The sequence below is a fragment of the Dufourea novaeangliae genome, unplaced genomic scaffold (assembly GCF_001272555.1).
Source record: "Dufourea novaeangliae isolate 0120121106 unplaced genomic scaffold, ASM127255v1 scaffold55, whole genome shotgun sequence".
Lineage (NCBI taxonomy): Eukaryota > Metazoa > Arthropoda > Insecta > Hymenoptera > Halictidae > Dufourea > Dufourea novaeangliae.
The window spans coordinates 657,153-673,885 of record NW_015373934.1 but is presented as its reverse complement, the minus strand read 5'-3'; the positions used below and the strand labels follow the sequence as shown (position 1 = coordinate 673,885).

Here is a 16,733-nt window from a genome sequence, read left to right as displayed (position 1 = left end):
CAAAAATTAATTCTACGATGAACCACGTTAAACTACAGTATGAACAAGTATCGCGATGAAAGTGTTGTCGCCAGAACCTGGTTTAAGAAAATAGGAAAGACGGGCGCAACCTCGCAAACCCGAATCCATCTCTCACTTTCCAGGCCCTTTGGGCTGGTCACCTACGTACCAGACCCGAGCACAGGTCATGACCAAGTATGGTAGTGCAAGCGAGATCCCCTGTAAAACAGAGTCCTTTTACGGAGCAGACTCCCGACTACTCCGTAGGCGGGTACGTTGTACCCAGGCGCGCACGAGCCTTTACTCCAAATCCTACTTACCAGGCAAAGACTAAACACGTCCGATATCTGGCTTCTCAATAGAAACCAGAGGGATCGGCAAACAGTCTTAGTGCACAGGCCCACTGCCCGTACCATAATAGGTACAGACCCACTGCCCATACCCCAAGTCTGTGTAGAGAAATCAACGAGCAAAATGAATTAATAATAACTTGGTATGCACAATGGCTGATCACAATTTAAGTCTATTAATAGATAGACTAAAATTAATAATAAACGATGTGATGATGAATATGAATATAACAATGAATATCGAATTATGATTTAAGTTTAACTTACAGTAACTTAACGCAGTGGTAGACGCACGCTTTGAAGATGTAGACGTTGATCGATGTCTTCTTTCGATGGAATAACTGTTTGGAAAAATATTTTTCATTATACAATACACATAGAATACATAATATGCACAGTAAATAAATCACAGTAAATAAGAAAATAAATATCGAAGCCAATGGTTCTCGAACATCTGTAACATACAAGGAATTAGTAACAAGAGAGGGGACACAACAATATGCACAGTATATAGATTAGTAACATGCACAGTAAATAAATAAATAATATGCACAGTAAATAAATCACATTAAATGAATCACAGTACATAAGAAGATAAATATCGAAGCCAATGGTTCTCGAACATCTGTAACATATAAGGGATTAGTAACAAGAGAGGGGACACAACAATATGCACAGTAAATAAATTGATGGTTGTCGAATGCCTGCAACAAACAATGGGTTAGTAACAAGAAAAGACGAGTATGAGACGCGCGACCACCCTCCGCGACGGTTCACGAGAAAGTGAGGAAGCAAGCACAGACCTGCACGGGATGGTACGACCTTGGTACACGGCGTACACGGCTAAGTCAATAAACTGTGTGACGCAACGTTACTAGTGCGTTGGACTGACGGAGAGAACCGATACGCGGCACTCTCTACCGTACTCTCTCGCTCGCACGCCTTTCCCCATAGACCACTAAAATTCCTCTGCACGCGTCAACACCGACGGAGAGCACCGATACCGCGGCTCGCTCTACCGCTCTCACTCGCACGCCGGGATGTCACCCGATTCCCGGAATCCCGCTACGAGACGGCTCATGACGGTAAGGCATTCCCGCAAGGGAAATTGTAATGAATGGGAATAACATAATATGAAACATCTTTACCTCTTCTTGAACATTCATACTCCCATATAAATTATAAATATGTAAATTTAATAAAAGCGGTGTATATTTTCCCCCACATATAGATTTGATAAACTATTTATGAAACTACATCTATTCTGATGCATCGCCTATAATTTGGCTAGCAGTTTCAGCGATTCGCCACGGGTGGCGCCACCAGTCGAAAAAATAGTGGTATTCTACAATTAAATGCGATTTTGACAGTGTTCTGGTCGTTTATTGTTATTTTCAACGACAGGAGATTAATGTACGTTCTTTTAACTTCAAATTGAATGCTTGATCAAGACCTCACTTGTCCATAGAACGTTGGAAGAGCTATTTAAAATGAACTAAACGGGGTACGCATGACGAGATGCAGTGTCAATCGTTGCAAATAAATGTGATTTTAACAATGTTCTTGTAATTACTGGTTCCCAGCCGTTAGAGAGTATTATTCTACGTTCTTTAAACTTCGAATTTAATGCGTGACGAAGAAAAATGATGCCCGTTCTCACAAGTACTAGTTTCTAACTTCGTTTATGAAAATACAAATTCCAAAATCTTCTCGCGCCTCCTTTCTAATACGACTCATAAGATGATAGGCCTATCCTATACCTAGTCGGTGCTTGTATATTCTAGCGTGGAACCAAAATGGGTAGATTCTTACTATTATGCCAGAATTGGCCGCTTGGTGCAGCACTTGCCCGGAGCAACGAATTTCCGGGTGAGAGCACTCTCATTTCCTCTCTGCAGATACATATATGTTAATGTTAATGATAGTTTTTAATATTCCTTATCAATTCGGGAAGATTCGCTAGCCAATTTGATAATATTTCAGAAAAATTGTAATCTTTATTTTTTAAAATGTTCCATTACCCTTTAAAAGTGTTTTCATGTGTACTTGTGATTCCCCGGTTGTAGCAATAGGGTGGACAACTATGTAACGAAGCAGACAGGAAAGAGCTGGCCTTCGTTATCAGTGAAATTTGGAACACGCCCCGTAGTCGTTGAAATTAAACTGGACGTACTCGATTGTACTCAATCTCCGCTTGATATGCGCGAAATGTTATGTGTCACCTTTCACGTATTTTCGTGAACTTTTTATAAAAAGAGCGGACCGACTAATCGAGTACAACACTGTTAAATTTGGATCAAGATTTTTCTAGCATATTTGTAAAATGGTAAGAGTTTCTTGTAGATCTTTTTGGAATAGGTTATGGTAATTTGTATTTCTTTTTTAGAAGATATAATTTCTTATCAGTAGACAAGTATAATAATCATATAAATGAATACCATTCTTTTGACACATAGTGGTTAGTGTCTTACTTAAAACTTTGAATAGTATTAAGTATTTAAATTTTTCATGATACTTTCGGGACCACTAATTTATATCATTAGAGTGTAAAAAATTAGTAATGATTTATTATCATTTTTACCTATTTTGTGTTTTATAGTCTGGGACATTGAAACCTTATCTAACAGCGGTAAGGAGAACACTTACTGCTGCTATGTGTTTGGAGAATTTCTCTTCTCAAATTGTTGAGAAGCATAATAAGCCTGAGGTTGAAGTCAGAGCCAGTAAGGAGCTTCTCTTAACTCCCATATTGATCAGTAGAAACGACAAAGAGAAGGTACTGATTGAATCCAGTATTAACAGTATGAGAATAAGTATCGCTGTGAAACAGGCAGATGATTTAGAGAAGATTTTGTGTCATAATTTTACAAGATTCATGACAATGAGAGCGGAACATTTTATCATTCTCAGGAGGAAACCTGTGGAGGTAAGGTTGATAAATTTACAGTATTATTAAATATTTAATCGAATAGGATTTATAACATTACAATTTTTCTACAGGGGTATGATATTAGTTTTTTAATTACCAACATTCATGTAGAACAAATGTACAAACACAAAATTGTAGACTTTGTCATTCACTTCATGGAAGAGATTGACAGAGAGATCAGTGATATGAAATTATCCATGAATGCCAGAGCTCGCATCTGTGCAGAAGAATTTCTAAAGAGGGTCAGTACGAAGAATACATTGGACATGAGGTGTTATAACAGTTATCTGATCAAGAATTTTATATTTCAGTTTTAATTCCTGGAACACAGTGTGTTGCCAACATAGCAATAATTGCAAATGTCAGGTTACTGAAAGTAACAATGCCCATAAATTAAGCCGACTAATGCTGTTAGAATTCATCTAAGGATAACTTCTGCAAACAGCCTTTTACCCAAATACCGATCCCTGCTGTTTTCCAGTTAAAAGATCCATTAAGTACAGTTTTCGATTAATCCGTATCATCGTCAGCTGTCGAACGATGAATAAGTCTGAGGTGCATGTAAGTTCAATAAGTTATTAATTCTGTGCATCATTGCCAATGGTAGCAAATTGGGGAATGCGCATACTTCTCCCAAAAGAAGTAAATGGAATGTTGTACTGGTATTTATTGAGAACGCGTGTTAACATTAATTTTAACGTTCTCGAATCTGGAATATAAAACTAAGAGCCACTTTATAAACTTTATACGTGAGAAATGTAATCTCGTAGAATGGGTCAGATTTTTTGACGTTTAGATTATTTCCATTTTGTAATCGTGATCAGTCCATGGTGCACGTTATTTTTACAGCACGCTAAGGATTAAGGTACGAATTGTGGATATGGACTGGAATTTAACTGATTTTTTACAGAGGATTCTTACCACGGTACTTCAGTGATTCATTAATACTTGTAATTTAATATCGAGTACTTTTACAAGCGTGCGATGCACGTTAGGAAGGCTCATTTTATCCATCGCCGGAACATTTTTAACGGACATTCCTAATTCCGATGCCCATCGTTTATTGATCAGTGCATTGTTAACAATTAGTAACTATAAACACAACTAACGTCCATCGATATTGGGTATTATAATGCGTTGAACAACTGCCAAAACACTATTTTAGCAAAGCAGAGCGATCAAACGACTGTAATTACAATTATCTTAATCGATACATTTAGCCCTAAGATTTCTGTACTGTAATTACCAGATGTGTGACGTGTCTTTATCGCGGCGTATTTAGAACGAAACAGAGCTGTACTTTAAAATTCTCTTTACCTTCCGCCGTGACTCAGATTCGAACACCCTGAACAGTATATATTTCAATTTTCGTTGAACATCGTTTGATTGCCGCCCCTCCTTTCGATGATGCATTCGTTAGACCTTTACACGCTCTGTCGATGAACACGTGCTTCTCAGAGCAACCACGAAACGGGGTGTGGCGTATGCGCAAAGCGTGGGTGCAATTCCTTTTGCATTCACGAATGTTCTATTCATCTTACGAATCATTGTAACCGTATGATTTAACACTAATGTAAATATAAATAAAACGATAAGAACGAGGATCTGCAAGTTCTGTCCTTCTTCCGGTGGTCCTGGAACCGGAAGATAAGGTCATTCTTTTAACAAAAATAAAAACACATTTGACCTTATCCAAATATTCTTCGTCAATTCTATCCGTCGAACCTAGTTTCCACTCGATATTTCACATGTTTTCAATCAACCGATGATACTGATCGTATTTTTCAATTTGACCAGTACGAGGAATTACTTTTTTATCTCCCTATTTTTCGGTGATTCCCCGGATCGTGCGTTGGCCCCTTAAATTCTGCAACGTGTCGTGCAAAGGAGGCGAACGAAAACAGAGATAAAAACCGTATCCATGGGAATCCGTCACGTTCGCCTCGCGGCGACGGCGGGGCAACTCATCTTTCCGATGGGGAAGGGTGTCTTGTGGGGCCCGGTACCGTTCGGCAATCGGCAATGCCACTCGCCAGTGGCAGTCCGCGAGTTTCCTAGCGTTGAGGCACTGGTGTTTCGATCGGTATACAGTTGCCCTGTGCAGTTCTTCGCGGTAACGGCGTGGCTCCCCTTTTCCCGATCAAATGGGGGGAGGGGAAGGGGTGGGATCGATTGAAGTACATAGATAGGCGACACCGCGAAACGCTACCGATCGTGACATTATCGGTAAACGGTCTTGAGGAAAGTAGAGATCCCAAGGTATCTCGGACACGACGTACAATTTCTGAATAAAAAAGAAACAGGGAGACGAAGAAAGAACAGTGTTTATATAAAAGAGACATTAGAAAACAGTTGTTAATTAAACTGCGATTTACAAGTAACAAAGTATCTTGTATCGTGTTCGGGTAACAGATTCTACGAATTATTCTTCGGTAGAAATGCTCGGAATCAGAGGAACTAGTTCACGATTGCGCGATACGAAAAGAGTGGTTGTAAGCAATTCCTATACGAACAACTTACGGTACTGAACACAGTCGAGGTTCTAGTTTGAAGTTACGAAATCGTGAATTTTCAAGTTATACAGGGTGCGGTCGAATAATATGTACAAGCGGGTACGAGGTGATTCCTTATGAAAGAATAAGAACAATATATGGAATAACATTTTTTCATTCGAGGCTTAGTTTTCGGGAATATCGATTTTGAAAATCTATATACGGGGTGCAATTGAATAGGACTGGGCTAGTGAGTCTGTTCATTGCATTCCGTTTCTACTTAGTGGTCAAAGATTCCGTTTCTACTTATGGTGAATACACGTGTTTTACATTAATTTTCAAAGTATATACCTTCTGTAATATTCTATATACAGTAAAGTCTCGATGAGTGCGACGAACTCGGGTCAGCTTTAGAGCATTCGTGGCAAAGCGGAAAGGTTTCTGTTTTAACCAAAGGGGGATCCCCCCAGTAGTGGGTACAACGCCATTGTTCGTTTGTCATTCATCGAGTAATCACTGTACCCTCTTCTAATGATCGTCTAACCGGCCGAACCGATCCAAGCATGAGAATACCAAAATTGATTCGACCATACCTCGATAAATCGAGCACCAAAGTCCATATAATCCACCAATCCAAGTTTCACCGTCTCGCTGGTGGCTGAACCGAATTCCCCCCGTGTGCAATTATTAAAAACACAGAGAAGGGTTACCGATCGTGAGGCGAACAGGGTGGCGGTGGGGGTCGGAAGCACCGGAAACAGAATCCTCTCGTGGAAACTTTTAAGCCAGCGGTCGTCTCGCGGCCAGTTACCAACTTCCTCGAGCTGGTAGAGCTCCGCGGAGGGGGGTGGTTTCAAGGGGGTAGAAGGGTGGCGCGTAATCTCGTTCACGGCGGTCGCGATTTCGAGATTACCCAGCGGTTTCAGGCCACCCTATTTCGCGTGGATGAAGGGTTGGGGGTCGAACCTTACCTCTCCACCCCCGCAGAAGATTGTTGACAAACTTCCTGCGGCGGAGGGGTGCGTCGTTACGAACCCCTCTAACGGGGGTTTTAACGTCGACTGATCCCTCCCCCTCTCCCCGTTTTAGGTTCGTCCTACTGAGGAATCGCGGCGCGAGCAAAGGGAGCGAGAAAGAGAGAGAGAGAAACTCGGTTGCTAGCGGAGACCTTCGTGGCGAACACCGCTAATTCCTAACGAGCGCCCAAAAATATACACACACGCCCGGAGAGACCGGCTGCGACGCTCGGCTGTAGATAGCTCGCGACGAAGAGGTGCAGGTAGACGAAAACGTAGCCGGATAAATAGAGGCTTACGATTAAAGAGAGAGAGAGAGAGAGAGAGAGAGAGAGAGAGAGAGAGAGAGAGAGAGAGTTTTAGTTTCTCTTATTTTCCTCTCCCGTTTCGTTTAGCCCCTCCTTCACCCTGACTACTATATGCATACATCGTGGAGAAGGGTTGCACTATATTTTATTCTTCTGGGTTTGACTGTTGGTGTTAAGGTTCCCCTACAATTTCGTCGGTCTACTAGTTCTTAATTGTTCATCTCTTTGCTAGTTTATTGTGGTATGATTTTTTAATATTGTAGCAGCGGGAACCTAGTGGAATGAACAAATACACTATATAATATCATTTCTTGAATAGATATTTGTTACATTATTTAAAAAAATTTATCTTATTATCAACATAAATTTTGCACTGTTATTAGTAGATTGCGGATTTTATGCATTTATAGCCTATAGGACTCTGTGAAATACAATAAAAAACAAATTTCAGATCCATTGAGTTTTCTATTTTACTCTGAATTTAGTAAGATACTTAAGAGGGAAAATAAATTTCTACAATTGTTCCTGTCTTAATAAATTACTTTGAAAACTTTGATTTTGCATAAAAATCCGCAGTCTAGTTATTAGTATTCGGAGATACAACCATTGAGGTTTGGTAGTTCTAGTGTTAATAGTCCTCTTATGTATAAGCACTGAAATTTGAAATCCTATTCATAAGCTACCGGTTAACAAGTTGTTAAAACCCACCTTACCGTTCGAGGTTTAAAGAAATTTTCTTAACATTTCTTAAAAAAAGTTTTTCTTCAAAAAACCCCCAAAAATTGCCTTATTATATATAGCCGTCACATAACCCCTTAAACTTTCCGCAAAATTTATAATTATTAAAATCTCGCATGAGCCACCATAACTTAGACCAAACTGTCGAAAGGGGTTGAACGATGAACGTATGAACCACCACAGAGTTCACCATCGTCATCCTCTTTTGGGTCCCTTCCGGTTCTCCCGTTCTAATATCGTCCCTCTCCTCCCTTAATCCTTCCTCCGCGATTTGTCTCCTCTTCCTATTTTCTCATTCTATTTATCTCCTCGCGCTCCGATTCCTTCTCTTTTATTTTCCTCCCCTACCCTATCTAGAATTCTCCACATCTCCCTCTCCCCCCATTCATCTCGAAGTGTGTCCTCCCCCTCTTCCTCCTTTTTCCCTCCCGTTGCTTCGCCGTTGTCTCTCCTCCTCGGTCTTTTTACCCGTCGGTTCTCTCTCTCTTTCTCCCTTTTTCCCTCCCTCTTCGTCTTTCTCGGCCGACGGGGACGCATCGAGACGTCCTAGCGGAGCTTGCGCGACGGCTGCCCCCCTTCGGTCGGCGTTTTTACGCCGACGCCGCAAGCGCCGACGCCGCAGCGCCGCCGTCACGGAGTCGGCGTAGTCCGGGGCCTGGCGTCTCCCGTACCGGGAACGGGTGAACACCACTCACGGCTAGAAGGTGAAAACTAGAGACGGCAGCATAACAACGGACACGGCCCGGTTGGTGTCTCGTTCTGTGCGTTGACACGAGGTGATCTCGCGTGGTTCATCGTCGACAGACTGCCACCGTGGCCGCGTGAAATGGAACAGATCGTCAGACACCGACCGACCTTTTGTACAGTCAACTTCATTCTACGCACACATGGTACAGAGTGACGTGCTGGTAAAGAAATTTAAGGCTTCCCGTGTAACGAACAAGCCCGAGTGAACGATAGAAAGAAAAAAAAAGGGGGTGAGGGTAATAGAGGAAGAAATATGTAATAAAAGAACGGTAGAAAAACAAATAGAATCGTGGAGATAGGAGAAGTTAGAAAAAGATTGACGGACTCGTGTGTCTCTAAGGGTTAGCCGGCGGAACACGAACGGAGGAGAAAGAGAGAGAAAGATTCGTCGGGGTAGGGACAGAGTGACTGCAAAAGCTCTGGGAGAAGGGGGTTTACGCGAAGCGTTCTGGAGAGGGGAAGCTCCGAAAGGGGGATCACGCCGGTAGAGGGACAGAGACGGGATAGATCGGCGGAGAAAGAGGAGGCGATAGTCGGGAGCGAGCGAGCACCGTCTTTCCGTGCCACGAGAGAGCACAGAGAGGGCCTGAAAGTCGAGAGAGTTAGGAGTTCCGTGGGCTCGTTGGTTCAGCAACGTAGCGACAACCATCAACACCAGCATCGTCGTCGAGATCGTCAACGTGACAAGGGAAGTTCGCGCGGCAACGAGTCGACGTGCGGTAACGAGTAGTAGGATCGTCGTGGTACCGTGGGATCAGAACGGAAATACGACCAGGAGGCCTCGTGGCGAACGTTCGTGCACGTTGAACGGATCGTCGTTAGACGGACATCGAACGGTGGACACTGTTCGTCCGTTGGTGAACAGAACAACGTCGACGGGACAGCTGATCAGGCAAAAACGACGGGATAGGAACAGTTGGGTGTTGAAGAATATCGTACCAAGGACCAGGTACGTCGAAGAATACACCAAGATCGTGGCTGGTTGGTGTAATTCCCGGTCCAACCGGTGCACCGTTTAGACGTCCTAGTGTTGACAAACATAAAAGAAGACGGAGAACACGAAGTAGGAACGGGGGTGAAATCCAAGAAGACACTCGTGTGTTACTTACTGTTCGACGACGAGGAATCACGCGGGTAAATCGACGGTAACCTCCTATCCCTTTAGGAGCAAGAACTATTACCGATTGGTTAGACACTTGGTTTCCGTTTTGGTGTACGTGTGTGAACACCGTCACACACGGTTCGTCAGGACGACGCTGTCCGCGGGCGTACGCTCGCTAGAGGACCGTCACCGCGGTGCAAGCCGGCATCAGACTGTGGTACCACAGCCGACGTCCCAGCTACTCATGTTCATCCCGGATACACTGAGGAGCTGTATGGTGGAACCGGATGTCTCTACTTACCTGCAGGCCCCTTCCGTAGGACAGGTGGTTCGATGTTTTTCAGAATTTACGATACACACACACGGTGGTGCCGTGGCTAATTATACGCAGCACGCTTCTTGGCTTAACACGCTTTTAACGCTTATGAGAGAGAGAGAGAGAGAGAGAGAGAAAGATTGAGCGAGTGATGTTTTCGTGGATGTCAGCGAACGGCTGCCGCTCGTGGCAACCCCGTGGCTTTGACGCTTCCGCGTGTGACACGCTGCTCGTTTCGTTTTCGTGGTTCTTTTAACGGACGGGGTTAGTTTATGGGATGTTGATTGCTTGAATTTTAATCCTAGTCGCCTTACAGTATGGTGGAACAAGAACAGCGGAGGAATTTATTTTTTATTGTTATTGTTAGGGTATTCTAGTGGGGTTACCAGTAGGGAGAGATTTTTAACCCCTTGTCTTACGATTTTCTTGACAACTGCACTCTCTAGAATTACTTTATTCTTAATAATTTCCCGGGTATGAGAGGAATTTTATGATTATCGTAAGTGTAATATTTACTGTAAATCTTAAATGTGAATGTCGGACTGACTCGATTTTGTAAGGCAAGGGGTTAGTCAGAGTGACCGTAAGTGCCTCTGTGGGAAAAGTAGTTTATTAACTTGACTATATTTATAAACTAATTTCTATATGCGGCTGAAACAAATATTATTGGCTTTGGAATTTTTTTTCCATTTTTAAAAATTCATTTTTAAAGGGAATATTTGAATATCTCAACTGAAAACGCGGAGGTCTACTTTACATCGGTGAAACTATGGATCGTTATTGACGAAAGTTAGATGTTAACTGGCGACTGAATTTTACACACTTTTAAAATGAGTGTCGCATCGGTGGCAGACTGGGTGTTAAAGGTTTAACATTTTCTTTGACGTACTGTTTACGATCTTTCTGCAGAAACGTAAGCTTCGAACACTCGTAAAAGATTTACTGTACTGTTTTCATCGTTTTTACCCTCTATATACATCTCGTACACTCTGAATATTTTCATCCACACGTCGACACTAAAACTACCAGCACTGAATGTATACTAAATGAAATTGTATAATACAGTAATATACAAAATATGTAGTACGATTTAACATAATATAGTATAACCTACAATCTTTAGTAAATTAGAAGCCAATTTCGCCTAAAATACTCGTATAATTTCAGTGATCCTAAAATAAGAAACCCACAATCCGTCATTTTTTTGATAGTTCCAATGTTAACCCCTTGCCATACGATTTCTTTTACGACTTCACTCTCAAAAATCACTTTATCGTTAATATTTTCCCAGATACAAAAGGAATTCTATTCTTATGACAATTTATTCTAAATTTGCAATAATAAACGAATAATATATGTGTTTACTAAATTCAGTTTGAAATCGTTATCACGTATCTCACTCGACGTTGTAAGGCAAAGGGTTAAAACAGGGAAATCCTGGATCAGAAAAATCGTTGCGCGTCCACGTGCGTGTCGAGCCTTCATAGCCCGATCGTTCCGACGCGTTCGAAGCCTCGACGTAAACACCGTTGTTTTCAAAGAAAGGGAAAGTTCCTTCGCAAGGGTGAAAAGTGGTGCACAGTTTCCAGCGGTCTTCCCGGAAATTCGTCGAGGCTTGTATGTGATTCACCGGTTAAATTACGCGAGCACGCGGAGCTCCGTTGGCGATCGAGTTTCTCGATGTTTCACCCACGCTGGGAAATTCGTCGTGAAATCCCTCCTCTCTCTGCCAGGGCGGTCGAAAATCCGTGTTTCCGGCGTGTCGAAAACCGGTGGCGAATTGTCCGTCGGACGCGACCAATCAGAAATTACGTAATCCCGCGAAACCTGGCTAAGGGGAGGGGGGATTAATTAGATCGTCGATGCACATCAGCGAGGAACAACGTTCCTAACCACGAACGTTTTATCCGAATGTTTATGGAGATGATTATGAGATCCAGATTCTACGAATCTAAGATTCTATACGAATCACAAATTGCATCTGTTTCTTCGTTCTCTCAATTTCTCCCGATTCCGTCAACGTCGCCAGAGGATAAGGGAATCTCGAAATAAAAGAAACGAATCATCGAAGGGCAAAAGGGGACCCGTCGAGACCCTACGAGAAGCCGAAAAGGTCGAGAGCCCGCAGGAACTGCGAAGGAGTTTCGTGGTGAACAACGGGGGTGGGGAACGACAGTGGAAGTGCGGCGAACTTTTTGCCACGGCAATAAGGAATTTCGTAGCCCACTTAGGCGGTGAAATGTCGCGCGGATATAGCCGGGAGAAGGTTCGTTGTCCTCGAGGGGTGGGAAGGGGGGGGAAACACCAGCGTCCTCGTCTCCAGCGAACTTAGAACAGTCATTAGCGGCCGACGAACACGATATTCACTCCTGGATGGTGTGCTCTGATACGACGCGGCCCGTGTGCATTACCACCGTGATTCGGTGGTAAAATTGCTCGTCACGTGACGAACATATCCTCGCCTATATAATCGCTACGAAACTCAGCATCCTGCCTGGGGGCAAATTAAGGTGTATAACTGTTTCGACATTACTGCGAATAAATTCCCCCAGCTTCTTTTGGTTGGTTTTCCATCTGTCAGAAGGCACAATGTTGTATCGCCCTTTTAGATCTAAATGTATTCTTTGAAGAGTAAAAGAAAATATTTTATTGCACGGTTTAAGTCAGTAGACTGTTTAAAAATCTGCTAGATACGAGGGCAATTGAATAGGACTGGGCCAGCGCGTCTGTCTATTGCATTCCGTTTCTACTTACTACTATGGTGCATATACGTGTTTCAGATTATTTTTCATAGACCATTTTCTAGAAAACTAAGTCTTATTTTGAAACATTTTATTCCATATTTTCTTCTTATTTTTCGATAAGGAATCCCTTCGTACCCACTTGTACATGTTATTCGGCTACAGTCTGTATATTGTACACCTCGTTACTTCAAAATCGAAAATATCGATATTAAACAGACCTATTTTCTCCATTAAAAAAAATTCTTTTTTTATTTTTGGTAGAAATACTAGAATATCTCAACGGAAAATGCGAAGACCTGTTTCACATCAGTGAACCTACGGCTCGTTGCTGACAAAAATTAGATATTAAACTGATTAAAATGAGTATTGCACCGGTGTATCAGCGTCAAAGGGTTAAATACCGTTTAGCTTTTTCCACGATCGTCGTGGTTCGCACCCAGGCATTCCCGTAAACACGCAACCACACACAATATTCTTCGTATCATCGCGAAACGATCACCTCCCGTTTCCAGACGATCCTCGCAAGATCGTTCCGCGACCTCCAGGAGCCAATCTGTCTTATCTACCCAAAAATATTCGGTGCTCGTCCAACCGTGCACACCGAGGAACGCGAAGAACGAAAAGGAGGAGGGTGGTGGAGGATTGGGTTGGGGATGAAGGGGTTTGGGCACTATCAGAAATTGCGAGCGTATCTGCAGGCACCACGCATAACTCGTTCTCTATCTACTCTAGGGAAGTCTATGTCAGTGTCTATCTTAGGTGGCGACGAGGAGTTTGGCTATCGATCGGCTTCGCCAGCAGCCGCGTGGTACCCTTCCACCCCCTCTTTCTCTCTGTTCATCCTTTTTCTTCCACGTTCTTCTTGTTCCGGCGCCCGTTCCGCCACCGAACGCGCTTCACCCTCCTTTCAGGGGGGTCGTTCCCTCCCTCCCCCTCCCACCTCCCCCTTGTTCATTCTCTCATCCTCCGTGGAACAGGCCACGCGGACCGACAGGATCCGCAAAACACGCTTCCACGGACGTCCGACATTTCGCCTGTCCGTTTCTTACTGCGGACAGAGACCAAGACCACCACCACCCCTTTATGTCCCCTCGTGGCCACCTACTTCGCTTCCGGGAGGTGGTGGGAAGGGGGTGAGTGAGTTCGTCGAGTCTTTGGAACGCTTAACCCCGCGACACGTGATCGCGACTCCAACGGGGACGATTTATGGACGGGTCCGGTTCTGCGAGAAACGGAATTTTGGGGGAGGAGGACCGAGAAGAGGAATTCTTCGGGTGTCGAGCGGCCAGAGCCGACTCTCTGGTGCACAGACTCGGTATTCGAGGGAGGGGAGGGGGGTAATCGGTGCGTTGCCGGTCGAACGGAAACGTTTAACCCTTCGATTGCGATGCATTCGAAGATATCGAGTAGCGAGACACTGTTTAACCCTTGAACGCCCCCAGACTCTTGAATCGTTGTTTCGAAATTATAGGAATGATTGTATAGTGGGTGTCCCGTTTAAATCGTTCCAATCGAATATGTTTGAAATTGCTCGCGATATTTGGAATGTTTCGGATAAATGTTAAATGGTACGAGGGAGCACACACTTTTTGATGTAACTTTTTTAGAAATGTTCATTTAGTGAATATTTGTCCCTTCACCGGTAAAATCTATAGTTTTATAATTGAAATCTGTGTACGATCTAAAAAGATATAGGTATTAAAACAATTTGATTTTTATATATGTCAGATATTTATTAATATTATTACTATTTAAAGCTCGATTTCAATACTTGCGAAAGTATTCATTGATTGGTGCATTCAGGCTATAAATATTGGAACATCGTTGATCCAAATGCGTCGACGTCAAAGGGCATTGTAATGAAAAGTAGAATTCATCTTTGTCTCTCTGCTTCGAGAACTTCTCGAACGACCCACGTGCAATTGACCTGCGTCTGGCTTACATACACGATGCTTGCCAGTCAAGTTTTATAATTATTGTCGTTGGAAATATCATCGATACATATAGGATCGAACGGTCGATACACGGATGCAGGTCTATTTTCAGTGTTTCGAAAAAAAAAAAAACTCGTCTTCATTGTTTTTCCGCGGGTTTATTGACGCGAAAAACGGCGGACAGGAGAGGCGGCCGGGTGATCTCCCGCGGGGATTCGAAACGTGGCAAGAATCAGTTGTGGACCGGCCTTCTTCGTCGAGTTATTTTTCTTTTTTTTCGCGCAATTTGCTGATCGTCCCCGGGGGATTCCCCCTCTGTTAGCCAACCATCACGAAAGTGTCGCAGTGTAAATTTTATGGTACCGCCCCCCTCCCCACGACGGACCGAAAAATGACACGGAAAATCTGCATGCGATTATCGAGCATCGCTATACGTCTTTTTACATATATTTTTAAAAAATATAAAAAGGTCACAATAATTTACGTCTAATCTATGCGTAACACGCGTTAAAGAACTGTTCAAATCAAGTTCCTTTACGACGGACACACTAATTAAATTAATTTCTATCAAAATACTGGCATCTATTTTAACAGCGGGCTGTAGCATTCTGTACGGAAATACTGAACTAATGAAAATAATTATAACTAATTTAGCGTCTAACTTTTTACATTAAATAAAAAATATACCGAGCAGAAAATCGGGACGTGATTAGAAATACAGAAGAATACCGTTGTAGGGAGGGTAGAATCAAAGTAGTGGGGGGTGGTGGGTTCGCCAGGAGGAACGGAGGGGTGGTACAAAGAAGAAGTAGGAGGTGGCAAAGTAGGGGGAGGGGTGGTGAGCAGTTGCGTCGCGCGGTTCGAGGGCAAATCTAGTAAGCTAGGACAGAGGCTATTAATAACTGTTTGGGGTGCCGTACCTGGCCGCCGCGCCGCGCCGCGCGGTGCCTTCGGCGCGCGTCTAGATACGCGCGTCTCGACGACCGGTGGCGTCTCAGTGTCGTCGCGACGACCGACGTCGTACCCGTCGTTCCCGGTCGTCGACGGTCCTCTTTCTCCTTGGCGAGTGTGTGTTATTTTTTGTTCGTCGTTTTCTTTGTCGCAGCCTCTCGCGGCTTGTGGATCGTTTCGCACGTTAATCGGATCAACTCGTTTCTTTCCAGCGTGTATCAGTTGTTATCGTCGTAGGACTAAATATACAGTTCACCGTCGAGTAGTCCTCGATCGGTTCGATTATTCATATCCATGGATCTTTTTGTTTTTTTCCCTCTTTCAACGGTTTTTTTGGTCGTCGATTTGGATAGACAGGTTTAAAGAGAAATTTCGTCAACGTAAAGCAACTTTATACACAAACGGGGTGGTTATAGTGCGCGGTTCTCGATCGTCGTCGAAGGGTGGACCGGGATCGAGGGAACCGGATTGGCAGGCTACCAGATCCTTGGATCGAGTGGATCAGTGCCGAGCGCCCGCGAAGGCGAGATTAACACGCCCCTGTGAATCGAAACGATCGGAATCAGTGAGAAACACCCCACCATCCCCGGTCCTCGTGGTCGGTGGTAGTTAATTCCCCTGGACTAGGGCTCGAACTCGTTCGGCAGGGTGGGAGTGGTGGATCTGCTCCTTTCGAAGGATCAGCTGATATCTAGGGGATCCTCGGGATCGTCGCGCAGAAGGATCGAACTGAAAAAAATAATCATATTATTCGACCCTTCTCCAGTCGTGTATACTCTGCCCACACCTGAAAATTCGAGACGTATCGGTTCGCTTTGTGTTCAGTAAGTACGCATCCGGGAGTTTCGAGCGGAGATCGATGATCGATTCGACGTTGTTCTCGATCGTTCGAGAATAGTGTCGTGATCAGTTTCTCGAGGTGGATATACTCGATTGTGGCCAAGTGGACGATCGGTCTTTCCGGACTAATTTGTATACTCAACGATAATCGTTTTATGGATGAAAAATACTCGGAGATATTGCAACGGAAGTCGTCTGAACCCTTGTGAATAGAGCGAAATTTTCGCAGGAGTGTAGTTACACCGTTTGTGAACTAATTATGTAAT

The 16,733-nt window shown here is 43.6% G+C and overlaps 2 protein-coding genes across 8 annotated transcripts in view; both read left to right on the top strand.

The window, feature by feature from the left end:
- Positions 1-2,596: 2,596 nt before the first annotated feature.
- On the top strand, positions 2,597-4,883 carry LOC107195209 (actin-related protein 2/3 complex subunit 4). Its single transcript, XM_015585010.1, has 4 exons — positions 2,597-2,676; positions 2,950-3,276; positions 3,351-3,521; positions 3,591-4,883. The coding sequence occupies exons 1-4, from the start codon at positions 2,674-2,676 to the stop codon at positions 3,594-3,596; spliced, it is 507 nt and encodes a 168-aa protein (XP_015440496.1). The 5' UTR covers positions 2,597-2,673; the 3' UTR covers positions 3,597-4,883.
- Positions 4,884-9,820: 4,937 nt separating this feature from the next.
- Positions 9,821-16,733, top strand: part of LOC107185260 (nuclear factor 1 X-type) — an 82,554-nt gene continuing 75,641 nt past the window's right edge. For 6 of the 7 annotated variants that reach the window (XM_015572916.1, XM_015572915.1, XM_015572911.1 and 3 more), the window contains exon 1: positions 9,821-10,007. In XM_015572916.1, coding sequence (XP_015428402.1) covers positions 9,927-10,007 — 81 coding nt within the window. In that variant the 5' untranslated portion in view covers positions 9,821-9,926. Of the gene's footprint in view, positions 10,008-16,091; positions 16,452-16,733 lie in introns of those variants that run through there. The other variant, XM_015572914.1, reaches the window with a different exon arrangement.

Bases quoted from the DNA above. Each gene is read 5' to 3' on its own strand.
- LOC107195209 (XM_015585010.1), top strand. The intron at 3,277-3,350 runs GTAAGGTTGATA...ATTTTTCTACAG, and splicing joins TCAGGAGGAAACCTGTGGAG to GGGTATGATATTAGTTTTTT.